A 20,611-nucleotide genomic window follows, 5' to 3' on the forward strand; every position below is an offset into this window, starting at 1 on the left:
CAGTGTAATCAGCATACGGGAAAACAAACGATGATTCAACCGTGCTGGTCAACCAGGTTTCAGTCAAGCAAATAATATCACAATTCCATTTGTATAACATATTAACAAACTTCAATCTTCTTTCCAAAGAGAGCATACTTTGGCAATTGAAAAAGACAATCGATAACTTTTTCTCTAGTCAATTTTGCTTTGGCTCAAGTTGTTGCAACTCGTCATCAAGATAAAGCTTCAGGTCACGAATTTTGATCTGCTTGCGATCATAGCCGCCTTCGATTAGTTCACGACGTCGTTTCAGGAGCTGCCTTTCAAGTTCCTGGCCAGCTTTGGTTAGGGACTTGGAAATATAGACAGCATCACAATACTCTTTCAGATTGTAACTCTTGCTTAGAATCTTCCTTGTAGACCAAACAGAATTGAATTTGATTATAACAGGTCTCGGCTTATTTGGATCCGTATTGGGTTTTCCCACGCGGAAGACCTCCTGAATCCCCGTAGAAGAATTTGCCTCGAGATATTCAAGTATATCAGTCACTGATTTCCCATCATCCTCAAAGCGCTTGTTAGCAGAATTGGCAGAGCTTTCAGGTATGCCTTGAATCCTGATCTCGTCCAACTTCTCAAGTAGCTCCGGTGACGAAACAGATGAAACTTTGATTCGGGGTAATTGGGGATCGGTCTTTTCAAGCTTCTCAACAACAACATCAAGTTTCTTTTCAATAACATCAAGACGTTTATCGGCATCTTCCCCTGCATCAACAGCATGAGTACAACTATTTTGATTATACTTAGCTTCCCGAAGTTGCGTAACAGCTTCGCGCAACAGGCAAAGTATGCTGTCTTTTTTCAGCTTTCCAGTCAGCTTTCCGAACGTCTCAGTGCCGTCAGCCCGAAGTAGATCATCCACGGTTGGGTAGTAGTCAGCGGTCACAAGGCCAGATGTGGAGTTGAGCCGCTGGGGGGCAGGCTGTGTTCCCTCAGGATCAGTCATAACATATGAAACTATTTAATAAGTTTATCACAACAATTAGGCTAACATGAAGCTGTAACATTGTTACATTGTCCCACATTCCAGTGGCTTGTTCCAATCAAACTTGCTTATCACAGTTCTATCTGTTTTTAATTACTTTCCAGTTTTCCTATTTTTTTAATGTGCTTTTAATTTGTACAATTTTGCTATTTTTTAGTTACTGATGATGACATAATGTCGAAAACATTTTACCATTGATGTTTTTTTCCCTGAGATCATTTTATAATTTAGTTCACGATTTGTTATGGCAACAAAAAATTATATGGCTTTTTTTTGACGTGACAGGCGTCTTCCCAAGCATTTTCGGCTAAGTAGCCTCACGTTAAGTAATAATGATGCCTTAATTTACTCCCGTGATCGGTTTATTGACCGTGTTCTGATTATGGAAAGTAGATAGTTTTAGCATAGTAGATATTTTTCACCATTTGTTTATTTTTTTCTTTTATGTTTCCGTCCCATTATCTATTTGCTACTTTGCAATACTATGCTTGCGATGTACCACAAGTGTTGCGAAACTCCGCTTCGTCTCTCTGTCACAATATTGAATTATAGATTTTGAAGTTTTTGAGCACGACTCTCATCAATATTGAAATCATGGGTGAGGCTTGCTCATGTAAAGGAATTGATGTCTTGAACCATTTAGAAATATAATAGACTTTATGTAGTTGATACGAAACAATTATATTGGTTTTCAGAAGTATCTGAGAAATTGTTTGAAGTGGGCACGTACCATGGTTGAAAAAAAAATTACTGGCAGTTTTTGCAGCATGTGCAGCAATGTTTTTGTAAATTTAGATCATAAATGGCTGCAAATTTTTGCCCTTCTGTGTCTTAAACTCGTTTTAGCTGTTTATTCTAGACAAAAAGCATCTACCAGTTCTTTATCGAAGCATGTTTTAACGATCGCCGATAAAATATATTTTTCATCACAAGAAAGTTTTGACTTCAATGGTAATCAAGCAGCAGATAAAAATCGAGTGTGCTCCAATACAAACATATTCGAAGCCTTCTTTACATCTGTTAAATCTGAGCATTTGTGCTTCGATTTATCACCTCTCAGTAGAACATATCAGATTATGGACATGGGGGTTGAAAAAGAACAGCAGGTAACATCCAAGAATGATGCTGAAAATGCAGATGAAGATACTGATCATACAAATGGCAATTCAGGTCAGTTCATTTTTTCACTAATAATTCTAAACTTTAGTTTAATAAAACTGATTACAAATCTCCAAGATGAATTTTTTGCGAAGAGTTAAGAGTAATTAGTATTAAGGAAAATGAAAAATAATTCGACAAAAATATTTATTTAACTATTTTCTATCTTTTTCTATTAAATGAGGGATTTTAAATGAGGGCTTTACTATCTCGCCATGTTTATGTTTTTTCAACGTATTATTTTTGCATGATTAACGAAAAATTTTTTTTTCACGTTTAAGCGATATAGTATATTGCAATGGTTAAAACTATTTTTTTTTCAATTTTGCAGCTTGAACTCAATGTTTTTTTGTCGAGTTTGAAATTATTAACCCAAAAGTGGGATGCTGTTGGCGTAACTCCAGGGGTGGCGAATTGGGCCCCCAAATATGAATACCCAAATCTTATTATTTTTCGAGATACGAAGATTTTTATGATTTTTTCAAAAATTTTCTCGAACAATGCATGAAACAACAAAAGCAACTAGAACCAGACAGTGTTAACAAAAAATCAAATGATTTTGAACAGCTATGAAGCCAAAAAAGCCCAAAAAGCCGATTTTCAGTTCCAAAAAAGAAGATCCGATCAGACAAGAACAATAAGTTGGCAGATAAAAATGGTTTACCAAAAAATCTAACAAAAAAACAAATATATAAGAAAAAATATGCCATTGAACTATTCTTAGAGAAGATTTAGCCCGAAAACAGATCAAAATTAACTAAGCGTGAGAAAAAATAAATGAAATTTTTTATAAGCAAACAATAAGAAGAAACATGATAAATTCGCCTAACAATTCTGAACAAAATTATCAAAGGTTTTCTGATTTGATAGCACTTCCAGCTCGCGTGGTCCCCGTTTTTTTGTCATTCCTTACAGAATCAAACTACGCAAAAGTGGAGGAACAGAAAACTGGCAGTCAGCAACTCAAATTGACTTTGCAAAACGATGAAATGTTGTAGAAAAACTTAACTGAAAAATAAACAAAAAACTGCGAAAACACAAATTCAATTACTTCACCAGAAAAATATGATAAAAACAGCTCACTGAACAAACAAAAGCATAAAAGGTTTAAAAAAGTTTTTGTGCAAACTGAAATCAAAAACGAAAAAATATTGAAATTTTTTTTCTAAAGTTTCAATAAAGGGGAACATATTTGTTTCATTCTAAAATTTTCCCTTTCACAAAGAACGGTCTGGAAAAGTGATTTAGATTTGTCCAGTACCATTTGTAAGAATTCAACCATTCTTATAAAAATCAACAAAAACTAATTGAAAAAAATCATTCGGAAAATGAGTCGACGGAATCAAATTGGACAGTCAAGAGCCGAAAAAATACCGAAATTTTTGGCACAAAAAATATTTTTAAAGGAACTATTAACAGGCACGCAAGTCCCATACCGAATATACACATGTCCAGGTGTTGCAAATCTTGCCTCCAAATATGAGTGCTTAAATTATTGTAGTTTCCGAGATATGGCACTTTTTATGGTTTTTAGAGTTTTTTTTTTCAGAAAAATTCAATTTGAAGTTTCTCAAAATTTGAAATTACCAACCCTGTAGTTGGGTACTGTGAAAACTTTTTCAACGTATTATTTTTGCATGTTTGAGGAAAGAATTTTTACACGTTCAGGTCATATCGTAAATTGCAATGCTTAAAATAGTTTTTTTTTCGATTTCCCAGCTTGAATTCAGTGTTTTTCCGTCAAGTTTGAAATTAGTAACCCGAAAGTGTGATGCTCTCAAGGTTATCCTAGGGGTGACGAATTGGGCCCCCAGGGTAATCTAGGGGTTCCAAATCTTCATTCAAACTATGAATGCTCAAATCTTCTGTACTGTGAGGTGCTGTCCGAGTACTCTCAGGCGTTGCAAATCTTGCATCCAAATTTGACTGCTCAAATCTTTTTATAATCCGGGACTTTACTTATGAGACTTTTTGTGATCCGAGACCTTTTTTATATTTTAGATATGACATCTTTTAGATATGACATCAGAAAAATTTAGATTGTAAAAGTTCACCAAAATTTAAAATTGCCAACTCTGTAGTCAAGTGCTGTCGAGGTATTATCAGGGATTGGATGTTTTGCCCCCAAATGCGACTGCTTAAATACTTTTAATTTCCGAGATATGTGTTGTTTTGACAATTTGAATTTCCCGTCCCTGCGATGGGTGTTTTCCGGGTACTCTCAGATGTTGCATATCTTGCCTCTAAATTTGATTGCTCTAATCATCTTAGTTTCTGAGATATGCTGTTTTTTTATGCTTTTTGAAAATTTTTCTTAGAACCTAAGCTCTAATTAATTCCAAGTTCGAGATACTCAACACTATGGCGAGGCGCCCTCAAGGTACGCTCAGGCTGTTTGCCTGGACTCCAGTTATGACTGCTCAACGCCCTTTACTTTCTTAGGTTTTTTTGCTTTTTGAATTTTTTCAAAAGTGTTGATTTCCAAATAAATACTTTTCAAATTTTGAAATTATCGACACTTTGGTGAAGTGATGTCAGTTTACTGCCAACGTATGCATACATGGCCATTCATCCAAATTTTGTCGCTGAAATTTTTTTGTTGAACTTAAAATTAAGTTAGGAAAAAAGTCATTAAATTTATTTACGCTGGATTATGAATCCCTTTTATGAATACGATGATTTGGCAATTGAAATTGTTTCATTTTTTCTAATATAGAAAGTGCAGTTGTATGCTGTTGACCATCTTAAGATTTTGTTTACGAAGATCTGACACCCAGTAGTTTCGGAGGTTTGATATGCAATGTATCAGCAGGGTTTAGTGTTCACTAATCTGTTGGATTGTTCACTAATCTTGGTTTTAGTCTCTAAGCTTTTATCGAACTGCTCTCTCAGCACCTAAATAGTTCGTGTAAACTCCATTGTTTTTAGTTTTTAAACACAATGTGTAAAACTTCGTTATCAATAATATAGCATTCTTAAATCCTGTGTGTGTAGTTGTATACTTTATTCATGAAATTTTCCACAAACGCTTTAAACGAGTTTTTCCTGTTTTTCAATTATTCGCCTGCGGCGCAGAAATTGAGGTCACTTTTTTCTCCGAGCGATTTGAACAGCTTGGGAGGCGCCTCATTGAGAAGTCGATAAGTATCTTGAATGGCCTGCTGAGGCAACTCAAGTTTTCAGATTATTTCGAGCTTTTTTTGCTGACTGATTCAAAAAAAAAATATTTCGCTTTGTGTTTCTCAAGTGATGCGAAGAACACGATAGTTTGAGCATTTTGTTGTGCCTAGAGAGCAAGCGTTCCTTGAAGGCTGACACGGAACCACTAGATAATCCACCTCCTGCTAAACATAAGACGAAAGGTGCTGCTTCGCCTCCCAAAGACCGAGAGTTTGGGACTACACTGGAAGAATTTGGTTTCGAATTTGACAACAAGGGTGTTCTGAGAGACGACAGAGGAGAGGGATTTGTGTTCAATGTCAGGAAGAACACTTTCTATAATCAGAGAAGATATGAAGCACTTGGAAATGCAGTGATAGAAGAAGTCTACAACAAATTACAGGAAGATTGTGGCCTGGAAAAGATATACATCCCCGAAGGTAGAGATAAATTAATCGACTTTTTTGACAATAAATTATCCAATCAGAACTGTAATTGTTTTTGGTTAAGTGGCGATACTCTTTATTACTTGATTTCGGGGGTATGAAACGATCAAAATTTTGAGGCTCAAAAAAAACATTCGACTTGGTGCTTTTTCAAAAATATGCGACAAGCTGTGTTATAAGCCCAACAAAACCCATCGAAACTCTTTGTAGACATCAGATTCCTACCTACGCAACAAGATCCAGCGTTAGTAGGAGCCATTAAAGGTACATTGTTGTACTCCCAATGCATTGCATTATCAAAAAGGCACTCACAAAAAATATATTTATATTGCAACAATAAAATACAAAATACATTACAAATTCAACATACCAAATTTATAGTTGAGTCCGCAATGTTGAGTATCCAAAATTGCATATTTTTTTTCTAAAGTAGAGCAGGCTGAAGTCATTTAGATTTAGATTGAGTTTGACAAAACAAACCCACAGTCCATATAGTTGCCCATCTCGAACGAAATTGTATTTTGAGTTTCAATTAATTATGGGACGTTGCTCAAATTGTCTCAAAATTTTCTTAATATGTGTTAACTAGCAACTAGGTTTATTTTATAAATATATAAATAAATTGAAATTAGCGTCAAATTGTTTACAAACAAATAGGCTAAAATGCAGCTAGCAACTCTACCTAGGATTAGCCACAGGCATTTGCCCTCACGACGTTGACCCTAATGTCTGGGTATTACAAACATATATTCTTTTTCTTTCCGAAGAAAAACCAAATCAGATTTCGAATGAAAAGTTGAGCTAATTTGCTATTTTTAAATGTTAAACTCAATTTTTTCTACTGTTTAAACTCTAAGTCCCTTAGTACCATCTCTGGTTGCAGTATTCGATTTGTTAACATGACATTGATGATATTAATTGGTAAAGCAAACACGAGATTATAGTTTTGCCGAAAATTGCACTAGCGAAATTGTTTTGTTTCTGAAACTCCCTAATCGTAGGTCCGTGTAACCGGTTTCTTCAAAATTCTTGAACTTGTTCACTTAATGGTTACTGCTTCTTCCAACTATAACACGTGCCTAGAGTCTCGATAACACCTGCCAAACAGGATAGTCTTTTGGACAGAGGACACCCAACTGAGCACATGCAGCAATAACTAGTGAACAAGTGCAAGAGGGTTTTCAGTTTACTCAACGCAAACTGAAGCTCAAAATCAAGAAATTTTTATGAATAATTGGAAAGCAACATCCACAGTAAATCTTGGTTTTAGTCTCGAAGCTTTTATCGAACTGCTCTCTCAGCACCTAAATAGCTCGTGTAAATTCCATCATTTTTAAACACTATGTGTGAAACTTTGTTATCAATAATATAGCAGTCTTAAATCCTGTGAACATATCAATTGAAGCGATATCGAGTATCAATATCAGGTAAGTTTTCAAATTCATTTAAAGCATTCAAGTAGTTGTATACTTCATTCATCCTACTTTGAAGCATTAATTTGATACCTGTACCCTGATAATGAAAAGAATAAGCAAAACTTGAGAATCGTCTCAAAGCCTGATTGGGTTGCACAAGATTCATACAATTTAAATTGCTACTTTTCAAAAGCTGTTTGACTACCTCTTTGAACAGTTCAGTCTAATTCAATTCAAAAGCACTGAATGTTTTATTTTCAATCATCAGGTTCGAACGGAGTCAGTATCATTTGAAAAATATTTGTCTTACAATTTGTTTTTGCATTTTTAATACCTGATTCAGAATATTTTCGTTTGAGCAACCGTATTTTAAAACACTAAACTGAATGATTGGTTTTATGGAAGTTTTGTAGTAATAAACAGATGCTAAGGTGAAACGCGTATCTGATTCTATTTAAAAGACCACAATATTTCGATAGTTTGGTAGAAACGTTATTAAAATGAGGATCAAAACTCAGTTTTTCATCAATCATTTTTTAAAATACTTTATAACTGAATCCTGTTCATATATTTTGTTGTCTAACAATTGAATCTGCTGCTGCTGTTTTTGACCTAGAATATCTCATAATTTTTGTTTTATTGTTATTTAAGATGAGATATTTGATTTCATCCAGTCGCTGATTTGAGAAACTCCCAAAAAAAATTATCATTTTTTTCTACAATGGCAGTATCATCTGCAAAAAGAAAAGTCTTCGAATTTATACATGGGGGGGGGGGGGTAAATCCTTGATATAATCGAGAAACAGAAAAGGGCCCAGGATTGATCCTTGAGGAACACCATGAGTCACTGATATCCATTTTGAACCAAAGTCACCCAGCTTCACTGGCTTCTGCCCGTTGAATAGCTGAATTAAATCAAGAGGTAATCTGCGCGCTCCATAACGTTCGAATTTCAAAAATAAGTACTGGTAGCTGTCTGTATCAAACGCTTACTTTAGGTCAATAAAACAAGCAGATGGCTTTTTCCTTTAACGATCAGGACTTGAAGTTCATTCAGCAAAAGTGCTACGGCATCAGTTGTAGAAAACTCTTACGAAAGGCAAACTGAAACTCAGTGAAGAAACAACACTCTTCAAAAAAAAGGATAGACCTATTATATAACAGCCTCTCAAAAACTGGGCCTATAATTATTACAATTGTTGAATTCGCCATCTTTATAAAATATCACTACCTTCGCAATTTTAAAAAAGCAGGTGTATTGACCCAATTCGATCCGCTAATTAAAAAAGCGAATGAAATAAGTCACAATAACAGTTTCATTAGTTTAAATAAGTATATTTGATATACCATCAGGACCTGCTGAAGATTTATTATTACTTAGTTTCGAGATTGCTCCAAACACTTCAGAAAGGTTAATGGGTTTCAACCATAAGGATTTTTTATTAAAAGCGGGAAGATTTGGACTGGTTTGATTATAAAAACGTGCTGCTAGGTTTTGGCCAATTGTAGCACAAATTTCATTCAATTTCTTTGCATTCAAAATAGATTTTTACATTTCTGGCCTATCAGCATTACTATTGAACAAAGAGTTTTTAAGAGATTGAACAACTATTTACAATTTTTGACGCGTGCTAACTTGTTAGCATCAAAACTGTGTTTGGCTTTGCGAATAAATGATTTTACTTTTTTCTTTTGCTAGGTATTTGTCCATCAGACATTGACTTGATGGGTTTTTTGTTAGCTGCTGATGAATAGTTATACGCATTGTATTTTTGTTTTTAATGCTGCTGCTGATCCATGGGTTTTTCTGCTTTGGTGAATCTAAAACATACTTTTCTGGTGCATTCTTATCCAGATTTTTACAAATTTCCTTGATGAGTTTTTCTTGTCAACACTCCCAATTTCCTGTAAGCCTTTCAAACTGTTTCATTGATTGAGAAGGAAACTATATAAGTTAATTGGATCACTCGAGTTATTCAATGGTCGAATTTTTGAATAATCGTTTTTATTAGCAGGCGTAGAATTAATATCAACTGTTATTGGAAAGTGATCTGAGATGTCCTAATCTTCATTTGAAACAGAAACAGAAAAATTGCTTATAAGTTGATCTATTGAGCAATTCTGTTTCAAATGAAGATTAGGATATCTCAGATCTATTTCCAACAACAGTTGATGTTAATTCTACGCCTGCTAAAAAAACAATTATTTAAAAATTCGACCATTGAATAATTTGAGTGATCCAATTAACTTATATAGTTTCCTTCTCAATCTGCGAAAGAGTTTCATAGGCTTAAATGAAATTGGGAGTGTTGACAAGTACTTCGAAAAAGTCATAAATAAAATACAAAGCGTATAACTATTCATCAGCAGCTAAGAAAAAACCCATCAAGTCGATGTTTGATGGAAAAATACCTAGCAAAAGAAAAAAGTAAAATCATTTATTCGCAAAGCCAAACACAGTTTTGATGTTAACAAGTTAGCACGCGTCAAAAATGGTAAAGAGTAGTTCAATCTCTTAAAAAACTTTGTTCGATAGTAATGCTGATAGGCCAGAAACGTAAACATCTATTTTGAATGCTAATAAATTGAATGAAGTTGTGCTACAGTTGGTCAAAACCTAGCAGCACATTTTGATAATAAAAAATCTTTATGGTTGAAACCCATTAAACATTCTGAAGTGTTTGAAGCAATCTCAAAACTAAGTAATAAATCTTCAGCAGGTCCTGATGGTATATCAAATGTACTTATTAAAATTAATGAACCTGCAATTTTGACGTCTTTCATTCGCCTTTTCAATAAACGCATCGAATTGGGTCAATACCCCTGCTTGTTCAAAATTGCGAAGGTAGTGACATTTGATAAAGATGACGAGTTCAACAAGTAATAATTATAGGCCCAGTTTTAGAGAGGCTGTTATATAATAGGTCTTTCTGTTTTTTGAAGAGTGTTGTCTCTTCACTGAGTTTCAGTTTGCCTTTCGTAAGAGTTATTTCAAAACTGATGCCGTAGCACTTTTGCTCTTTAACTTGTTAACATCAAAACTTTGTTTGGCTTTTCGAATAAATGATTTCACTTTTTTCTTTTGGTAAGGTATTTGTCCATCAAAAATTGACTTGATGGGTTTTTTTTAGCTGGTGATGAATAGTTATACGCTTTGTATTTTTGTTTTTAATGCTGTTGGTGATCCATGAGTTTTTCTGCTTTGGTGAATCTAAAACATACTTTTCTGGTGCATTCTTATCCAGATTTTTACAAATTTCCTTGATGAGTTTTTCGAAGTACTTGTCAACACTCCCAATTTCCTTAAAGCCTTTCAAACTGTTACTCTTACAATTTAAACTATATTGGTTGTCGTTGCTTATGTTTAGTTTTAAATCACCAACTAAAACGGTTCGACTATTTGGCATTAAAGTTTCCTGATTTTTATTTGGCTCGCTGTAGAAACAATTTAGATTTTTGATTTCAACTTTTTTAGTCTTAATTTGATGCCTACAGCCTCCAGGGCAGTATTACATCGAAAATTACAGGAACTCAATGTATTGCGAACATATATCGCAACTCCGCCGCCTCTAGACTCTCTGTTTTTAACAACAGGAGGCCAGTAGTTATCAAGACAAACACTATATATATTGTCACTTTTGCAAAGCCAAGTCTCACTTAATGCAATTAGGGACAGTAAAACCTTCAAAATACTTATATAAGCCTGCAGTTCTTAGTAGTCGCACCGTAAAGATCGTATTTTTGAGTATAATAGCTTGCATGGGTCTCTTTCAGTCATTGATTTTACTGTTTCACTCATTAAGAGCACTTTTTGGAGTAGAATTGAGATTTTGTTTCTTATGTTTGACTTCTTGAGTTCTAGATAACTCCGTTAATAGCAGCTGTGCTCTTTCTTCATCATTTGCTTCCCGCAGACGTTTGACAAAACCTCTGTTGCCATCTTTCAATGCTTGTCGTACATTGTTACCAACTTTGAATAAGGACACTGGCTTTTTCTTTCTCGTGATCGCTCTGGATTGTAGATCATCGAGAGCTCTTTTATTTCGCAAGGGAATCGCAGTTCGAGAGCCATCCTCATTTTGACAGAACACTTTTAGTTGGCATTTTAAAAGGTGGTGGGACAACTGATTGTGGTAGATTCAAGTGTCATTGTCATCGTCCCAAGAATCTTAAGTGTCACAATTATTAGGTAATCAATATCGATATCCTGTCAAAATCGAGCTTGAAGTTATCTTGGAGATTTTAATTGGTGTTAAGTTATGGTAATTTTTTGCATGGAGTTTTCTTATTGAGAGCTCTCGAAAACGCTGTTTTTTTCGAATAGTTCGGATTTAAATTCTTTTTTCAATAAGTTCTTTTTTCAATTTTAAAAGATTTATCTTTTGTCTAAACTCTCTAGATTTGGAAGAGTCGATATAGGGCGTGGTCTATGAAGCAGTGGATTTGTATCGCGAGGCAGAGGGGGCTGCGAATGTGAAGTTACGTACAATAGACTTAAGAACTTGGTAATTTCGGAATAAATTCGCTCCAAACTAGTATTGCAAGAAATTTTCCTCGGACTTCGGTAGTGATGTCAGTGAGAACTGGTTGTCGTTGCTTATGTTTAGTTTTAAATCACCAACTAAAACGGTTCGACTACTTGGCATTAAAGTTTCCTGATTTTTATTTGGCTCGCTGTAGAAACAATTTAGATTTTTGATTTCAACTTTTTTAGTCTTAATTTGATGCCTACAGCCTCCAGGGCAGTATTACATCGAAAATTACAGGAACTCAATGTATTGCGAACATATATCGCAACTCCGCCGCCTCTAGACTCTCTGTTTTTAACAACAGGAGGCCAGTAGTTATCAAGACAAACACTATATATATTGTCACTTTTGCAAAGCCAAGTCTCACTTAATGCAATTAGGGACAGTAAAACCTTCAAAATACTTATATAAGCCTGCAGTTCTTAGTAGTCGCACCGTAAAGATCGTATTTTTGAGTATAATAGCTTGCATGGGTCTCTTTCAGTCATTGATTTTACTGTTTCACTCATTAAGAGCACTTTTTGGAGTAGAATTGAGATTTTGTTTCTTATGTTTGACTTCTTGAGTTCTAGATAACTCCGTTAATAGCAGCTGTGCTCTTTCTTCATCATTTGCTTCCCGCAGACGTTTGACAAAACCTCTGTTGCCATCTTTCAATGCTTGTCGTACATTGTTACCAACTTTGAATAAGGACACTGGCTTTTTCTTTCTCGTGATCGCTCTGGATTGTAGATCATCGAGAGCTCTTTTATTTCGCAAGGGAATCGCAGTTCGAGAGCCATCCTCATTTTGACAGAACACTTTTAGTTGGCATTTTAAAAGGTGGTGGGACAACTGATTGTGGTAGATTCAAGTGTCATTGTCATCGTCCCAAGAATCTTAAGTGTCACAATTATTAGGTAATCAATATCGATATCCTGTCAAAATCGAGCTTGAAGTTATCTTGGAGATTTTAATTGGTGTTAAGTTATGGTAATTTTTTGCATGGAGTTTTCTTATTGAGAGCTCTCGAAAACGCTGTTTTTTTCGAATAGTTCGGATTTAAATTCTTTTTTCAATAAGTTCTTTTTTCAATTTTAAAAGATTTATCTTTTGTCTAAACTCTCTAGATTTGGAAGAGTCGATATAGGGCGTGGTCTATGAAGCAGTGGATTTGTATCGCGAGGCAGAGGGGGCTGCGAATGTGAAGTTACGTACAATAGACTTAAGAACTTGGTAATTTCGGAATAAATTCGCTCCAAACTAGTATTGCAAGAAATTTTCCTCGGACTTCGGTAGTGATGTCAGTGAGGACTTTACCAAAAAATCGTTAAAAGAGGGATGTTTTAATTTGCTCGGTTGCGTTGCTTAGATGCTGCACAAACAGATGCAAGAAGTTTCGTATTTGTCACTCCCGACTTCTACACTAACGAAGCTACCCTTTTGGTGCTAATCCACGGATCCGGATTTGTCCGAGCTGGTCAATGGTCCCGTAAGGTCATCATCAACAAAGGCCTCAAAGAGGGAAGTCAAATTCCATACATCGAAGCTGCGAAAGAGAGAGGATGGGCAGTTATAGTGCTGAACACTAACTTGAATATGGCTCCAACTATGTCACAGGATGGAAAAGGGTCATATGGCGAAGTCAAACGTTAGTAACCAATTCTTCCAGTCTATGTCAATTAAAATTGATCATCATCCAGCAATTGATGTCTATGCAACATGATCTGGTCTGTACGTGTAGAAACGTAGCGTCATGAACAAACTTAGAGTCGAGTAGGATGTGGATTTTAAGCATTTTATAACTAAACAATTATAAACAGACGCTACAAATGCATTGCCAGCTAGCGAAAAGAAAATGAGACTGAAAAGTGAAAGTTGTAATTAAAAAAAAACTACATCTACAAAAAATCTTACGTCGGTCTCGAGTGATGTTTTCTTCCAGGAATAGACAGTCGAAAAACGTTTTTACCAGCGTTAAGTAAGCAGTTAGTATCATTATTCAAGCGGGCACTAAATTGCAAATACTTGGGTTGACGTCCGTTGAGTCGAAAACAAAATCGACATAAATATTTTTTGAACTGTTGAGCTTTAAAAGTTTTTTACACCCTACCCCTCCTGAAACGATAAACTAAGCCGAAACCATTCAAAGTTAGAGGTGGTAAGCTTAAAACATTTTCAGGGTCGCATATTGGAAAAAAAAGGTAGGACTTGGATTCGAACTCGAGACCTTAGGATCCAAAAGCAAATGTTCCTGATAGTTGGGCTCTACAATGAAGCAAGTTCAATTTCTAACAGATTTGTAATATGGTTTCCTGAATAAAGTCTAGTACCAGATTGCAAGTCACTTGCTTTTGCAAGTGAAATGAAGTTTGGTTTCTATTTGGAAAGTTCAATGAGAACTCTCTAAATCTCACTCAACTGACATGCAAACTTCGACGCAAAAAACCATGAAGAAGTGGTTGTCTTAAAATGTACTGCTCCAGCACGCACATGTTTTGACATGCAATTCGAATTAGATGTTACTGCGATCAATTTTTTTCGGTTTTTTTTCAGAAATTTGTTCAAGCTGAAATTTACGGCTGTATCAGTTTCCCCAGACCCCTCGTTAAATTACAAGTTCAAGCTGTTCAAAAATTGTTCACGGCTTTTTGCATGTAAGAAATGTTGTAAAGTTTGTTCAACTGTTCACGATGACACATTTCAATGCAGTTTTTAACATGAAAAGTCATTTAGAATAACCCTTCAGACCTTGAATTTGAGAAAAAAACAAAAGGGGGACTGGAAAAGAGCCTAATTAACTTTTTCGCGGTTTGGCTTTTGGGCCCTTTTCCAATTCCTCTTTTTGATTTTTTCTGCATTTCAATATATGAAATCTATTTGAAATGACTTTTCATGTTATAAACAGAATTAAAATGTGTCAGCGTGAACAGGTGAACAAATTTTTGTGTTAATCCTTACATGCAAAATGTCGTGTGAACATTTTTTGAACAGCTTTATTTTGTAATTTTACGAGGGGGTGGGGAAATTGGAAAAGAGCCGACGTTTGATTTCTTAAGTACAGTTCATTTCATTAGTTGAAAGAAAGACAAACTCCACTATTGAACAGCAAAAGTGTAAAGATCACCAAAAACGTGATCGACTTCGTGTCGAAAGTGGAATTTAATTATCAGATTTCTCAGCAAAACAAAAAATTTACCTAATCATCCAGTTTTTTTTTCAAATTTGGTTAAATTAATCAAAGAAGAGTCAATCATACGTTGTTCTAGAAATTCAAAAGATTTAGATGCCATCTATTTTTTTCTGGGAAGTTCGGAAGTTTAGATGTTTTCAAAAACAAGTCAATATTTTCTTTTTGTTCAATTGCGTTCATTGACTTTTTTTTCCAACTGTCTGTTGGCTATGTTTAGATTCGGGTACATCAGAAGAACACGGTCTGTACGTATGGAACAAGTTGATTAAGAAATCGAAAGTAGCCACGGTGTTAGTTGTGGCTCACAGTTGGGGAGGAGTAGTCACTGCCCATCTAGCCGAGAAGACTGACGACTTCACTGATCGAGTGAAAGCAGTTGCCTTAACGGACTCGGTCCACGCTCTGAGACATATGGACGCATCTAAAGATGTGAGAAAAAACCGGACTTATCTATATTGTAGATCAACTGTTATTTCATTAACAATTCAAATCCTTTTTGTGAATATCATGAAGGAAATCATGAATCCCCAAAGGTCGCAAAATATCTTCTTTTTTCTTGTCTGTTAGTGTGTTCTTTTTAAGGGATACTAAACGGAGTGAACTTATACAGGACTTGAAATTATGTAGAGTGAAAGTTGGAGATGGCTGATATCATTTTTTCTGACGATCTACTCAAGAAAGTGGTCACTTTTTTCGCAGCTGAAGCTGTTTAGTGGCTCACCCTCATCTCCTCGCCCCGCATAGTTCTCACTGTATGTAGAGTGTTTTGGGAAGCTTATTTGTTAAACTGAATTTTTCTTGAATGAGGCAATTGGTCCATGTGCATAAAAATATTGGATGTGATGGAAAGTATTTTATTGTAAAAATCGATATTGGGCACCTAATAAAAGAAAAGTTTTGTGGGTAATTCAAAGTAGGGTCTACATGCGGGTCTTCTGTGGGTTATTTGTTGAGTTTTTATTCAGCAAGTGCATTTCTCAGGATGGACAAGCAGGCAACATGTTTCAAACCCATAGTTTGCATCAAACCTGAATCAATCGGGTAAAATTTTTGGCAATTAATTTAATAAATACGATGATATCTGCTGGTAGAATAAAAGTAGGATCAATCATTTCAGTTTTTTCATAGCATAAAACATGCAGTGATGAAATCTGTTTGGCTTTCATTTAGTTGAATGCAACATTAGATTGAATCATTGCAGTTTTGTTTCTGTTCAGGTAGAAGATTTCTTTGAGCGAAGCGTTGTAAATTGGATCCAGTCTCCAGCGTCCGTGAATACACCAGTGAAAATAAGGCAGAAATTGAAAGGCAGAGATTGTGAGTTGAGGTCAGCAGGGGTTATGGAACACGATATGACGTCACACTGTGCCAAAGAGAGTGTGTTCAAGTGGTTCGACCAAATGCTGGCTGGGGAAACTGAAGCTGAATTTTCAGATGAACGGACTGATGAAGCCAAACCACCGGTGGCAAAGACCCAGACCAAGTCAAGAACTAGTTAGCTTTGAAAGCGCGTCTTATTTTTATACCAATACATCTTTTTGCTTATTTTTACTAACGAATATCAGCAATTCGAATTTAGTTTCGACAGAAAGCAGCTTTTTCACAGCATCAGTGAACTGACTGAGTAAATATTGGAATTTGTTTCTTAAGAAGTTGCACTTCTCGCAGTAAGTGCGGCACTAAAAATAAATAAATACTTCGAACAATATTGATAGCTAGTTCCTCTTCCATATTTTTATGACAAAAATCTCAGAGAAATAAAGTTAATATAATATCTGAAGTTGGATAAACAAATATTGTTTTGGCGTTGTCGAAATCATTTTTTTTCTGAAGCCATATGGGATATAAAAGGTAACGTTCAAACTGCGCGGAAAAGCAGCATTTTTAGCCAAACAGATTAAATTTCAGTTTAAGTATTAGTTATTAATTGAAACTAAGTGAGTGCTTCAAACTTTGGAAGCAAAACGAATCGGGCAAAACAGTATCGTACAAATTACTCTAAAGGTAAAATTATATACAATTGATTTCTGATTCCCGGCTTAACAAAAAAGACTAGTCAATTGATTTTCATCCACAAAAAAATATTATCATGCAATTCCATACCATTCCGTAAAAGAAGAAAATTTATGAAAATGGTATGACGAACATTTTTTCCTTTAATGGAATCGTGTGAATAATATGTTTTCTTTCTGCGCTCACAAAAACGGGAGGGAGTTTCGATGCCATTTGCGGCTACTGCAGTCGCGTGTCGGGTCCACCTCGGGAAGGCAAAGCCCAAAACCTGGCAATTTATCCGCCCTATTTCTAATACAAAAGTCAGACGTACTCAAGCTAGTGTTTGGTATCACGGATGGAGCCACCTAAAATGCAGTCGATTTGCAAACCTCACTCAATACCATAGAAATTTATACTGCCCTAGCTGTGCAAATAACCATATCCTTCCTCTGCCAGTAAAAGATATGCGTGAAAGGCCAACCAAGCCTAAGACCATTAACCTTGCCGCCCTTGTGGCAACTCCCCCAGAAAGATACTAACACCAACTCTCAAAAACCATTGATCAACCAGTACTATTCTCTCGCTTTTATCAAATTGTCCCGGCAACCAATCACAAACAAAGCATCTAATTTTTCTCCATTCAAACTACAACGGGATCTCAGTTAAAGCACACAGAAATTGCAGCATTTATGTGCAAATACCAAATACACAATACGGAAAAACGGCACTCCTCGCTAGACCCAATTTATACTTCCTTGAGAAACGACCGCCCACGAGAGGGAGATGCATTTCTTAATTCCTTTCAGAACTCGCTCCTCAAAGAAGATATAGAAACAGTGGAAGACTAGTCAATGAAGGCGCAAAGTTTAAGAATAATTGGCAACAAACAAAATCTCTGCTTCACAAATTCTAACATCCACCGACTCGAGAAATTACTGACTCTGACTTCATCCCTTGAGACGACCTCGACCAAACTCATTTACCACTCGGCGAATCATCTCCTTGGTTCCCAGACTTATATCTTGCCTTATCGTCGTTTTTATTATCTTCAAACTGCAAACAGCTTTTACCTTAAGGGTCAATGCATTTGCCAATTTGAATGAGTCTTTCTCTATCAGAGGATGTTCTTTTAAGTGCGAAAAAACCTTTTCAGTTTTCAAAACAGCCAACTGGGATGAGTTCACAGAAAAAGGAGAAGTGACGTTCTAAAACTGTTTTTATGAAGGACGTCGGTTTTTTACTCCTTCGTGAAATTAAAAATGCAAAAACAAATTAGCATAAGAGCACTAAAGAGTTTGGTCCATTTAAAAAACCTGGATCATGTTTAAATGGAAAAAAAGCGAAAGAAAAATAGAAAAAAATGGCAGGAGTTCTTCGGGGTTTTCAGTCTTTTGAATCGCCGCACGTCCTGAACACAGTTGTGAAAAATGGCTTGTGCTTGTTTCTTGAATGAAACTAATTCCGTTGCAGGATCTCATCCAATATCTTAAACTGGCAAAAAATTATCAGAGGCTAAACAATTAGCAAACGCTGTTAACGCTCAATACACGAATCTGAGAATCCATAAATTCAACAAACAGAAACTAAATTTTTTTTAAAGTTAGATTTGTCTAAAGCCTTTGAAATTGTCTGTCATTGTAAATAACTGGATCTTATTCGGCACTGTTGTACCTGACAGTTAAATTGAATGGTTTGCAAGTTATCTGAGTTGTAGTCAAGCCGAAAAGGGGCGCCTTGTCTTCGTCCAAGAGTGTATCTTCAGGCTACTCCCCAAGGTTTTGTCCACTGGGCCGCTTTTGATTTTTACGTGCACGGTGCACTCAAACCTCCTGCTGAAGTCAAACTACAGTCTTCTGATAAATTTCACCTTTTGGTTCAATCGAGCGATATGAAACATGCCCCTGTTTCATAGCAAATTACATGCCTCTTTGTTGCTTACGGCTCGCTCGAGTTTTTTTGCTACTAGGGGATCTGTAAGTCCATTCACGTCGCATAACAGAGTTCAACTATGACCCTAAAGTTAAAATATGTCAAACACTACTGACAGTCCAAATTCATTCCAAAGTTTTCGATGTCTTTTCGACTTTTTGCTCGTTTTTCCCGAACAAAGCGAGCAAAGCCATGCGCAAAATCTTGTTCCTGAACGCGGGGTTCTGTTCAAACTGAAGTCAATCGGAAGACACTTTAATTGTAAAACATTAATCAGGCCATCCTGGACTACGCCTATCCAGCTTGTTCTTACGCCGCGTAGCCCAGCTTGGTCTCAATGATACCTCCTTACGTAAATTGCAATTAATGCGAAGTGCAGCTTTACGGATAGTGACAGGGTGTATTAAGATTGGTCACAGTGGCCACCTACTTTCAAACTGCAATTTACTTATTTTGGAAAGTCATCACAAGCTATTTGCTACTTAGTTCGCCGCAAAGAGTTGCTTGATAATGAAAACCTCCGTTTTTAGCGTGCCCATATTCAACCGCCCCGTCAGCTCTGCTTTCACGTCATATTTTTTTTAAAAAAAAGAACAAGCTGAACATAATTCATTAGAAGCAAACGAGTCTGACGATTTGAATCACCTGATAGGGTTCACAAACAACAATTTCAAAACTATTTTTTGAAGAATCGTCTCACCAACAGAGTATAGGAAGCCATAGATGAAGAACCCCACCGCGCAAAGTATCTTCGAAAGGCCCCAGATTTTTCAAAACAGAACAGACCCTCCTTCGCTCGACTAAACATACATCGCCAAAACAAGATCAGGATACAGCCCCTACCTAAAGACTTATTTGAATAGGACAGATTCAAATTTCCCCCAAACTGTCCCTACGGCCCTGCTCCCCGTATAGTTTTACACTTATTTAACATCCCCCAAAGTAAGACCAACCTGACTCGAATTGACTTGTTGTTTCGGCCTACGGAGGTCGCAACATTTCTTCGACTTGGCGAGATCATGCCGGACGCTAAAAACTAGCTAATATTAAGATTTTTTCATACATGCAGGCGAAACTAGCTTCGCGACATTTGCGAAACTTTTCAGCGTTGCATTAAAGGATAGTGAAAAAAAGACAGAAGTTGGTGTTTTTTACAAAAATAAGCTGAAACAAAAAAAAACAAAAAGTTGAATAATTTACTTAAAATTGAAACTTTTTGTATTTTTGTATGGCTATGAAGCCTCTTTTGAAAAACTGATTTGTTGGAAATAGTGGTGTCTTTTTTGGACAGATTCGGGTTTAAATTATGATTGAAGTTTTTTGATAGCTTCTTTGAAGCCTCAACTTTGAAACATTTTGAGATTTAAAATAGTGCACAGTTTTTTGAGCAGATGAGGTGTATCTCCTGATCTACAATAATGACTTCACAAAAATGACTTTACCTTCTTTAGAAATTTTGATTCTTGTGTAAAAAACAGCATCTGATCTGCGTCAAGGGTGAAATTGAACTTTTTACATGCAAATATTAGCAACAAAAATATAAACATAAAATTTTTCTCAGTTTTGAACTTTTGTATAAAAAAGTCTTGATATACAGTTTTCCGTAGTTTTTCCCACACAGTGGAAAAATAGTTTTTGAAAAAGACTGCAACCAAAAATTCGTTCAAATTAATTTCAAGATGAGTTTTGGTTTTTCTCAGGAAAGTGTCCACGACCAATTACGATTTTTTTCCGTTTAATTTGTGATAACTGTTTTAATTTTAGTGAACTATTTTTTCCAA

General features: G+C 35.7%; 1 protein-coding gene across 1 annotated transcript; it reads left to right on the top strand.

The window, feature by feature from the left end:
* Nucleotides 1–1,653: 1,653 nt before the first annotated feature.
* LOC134853350 (cotranscriptional regulator ARB2A homolog) lies at nt 1,654–16,497 on the top strand. The gene is made up of 5 exons (XM_063869325.1): nt 1,654–2,197; nt 5,476–5,784; nt 13,086–13,364; nt 15,124–15,335; nt 16,124–16,497. Exons 1-5 carry the CDS (start codon nt 1,759–1,761, stop codon nt 16,403–16,405), a joined length of 1,521 nt encoding a protein of 506 aa, XP_063725395.1. The 5' UTR covers nt 1,654–1,758; the 3' UTR covers nt 16,406–16,497.
* Nucleotides 16,498–20,611: the final 4,114 nt, after the last annotated feature.

The sequence above is a fragment of the Symsagittifera roscoffensis genome, chromosome 8, assembly GCF_963678635.1.
Source record: "Symsagittifera roscoffensis chromosome 8, txSymRosc1.1, whole genome shotgun sequence".
NCBI lineage: Eukaryota > Metazoa > Xenacoelomorpha > Acoela > Convolutidae > Symsagittifera > Symsagittifera roscoffensis.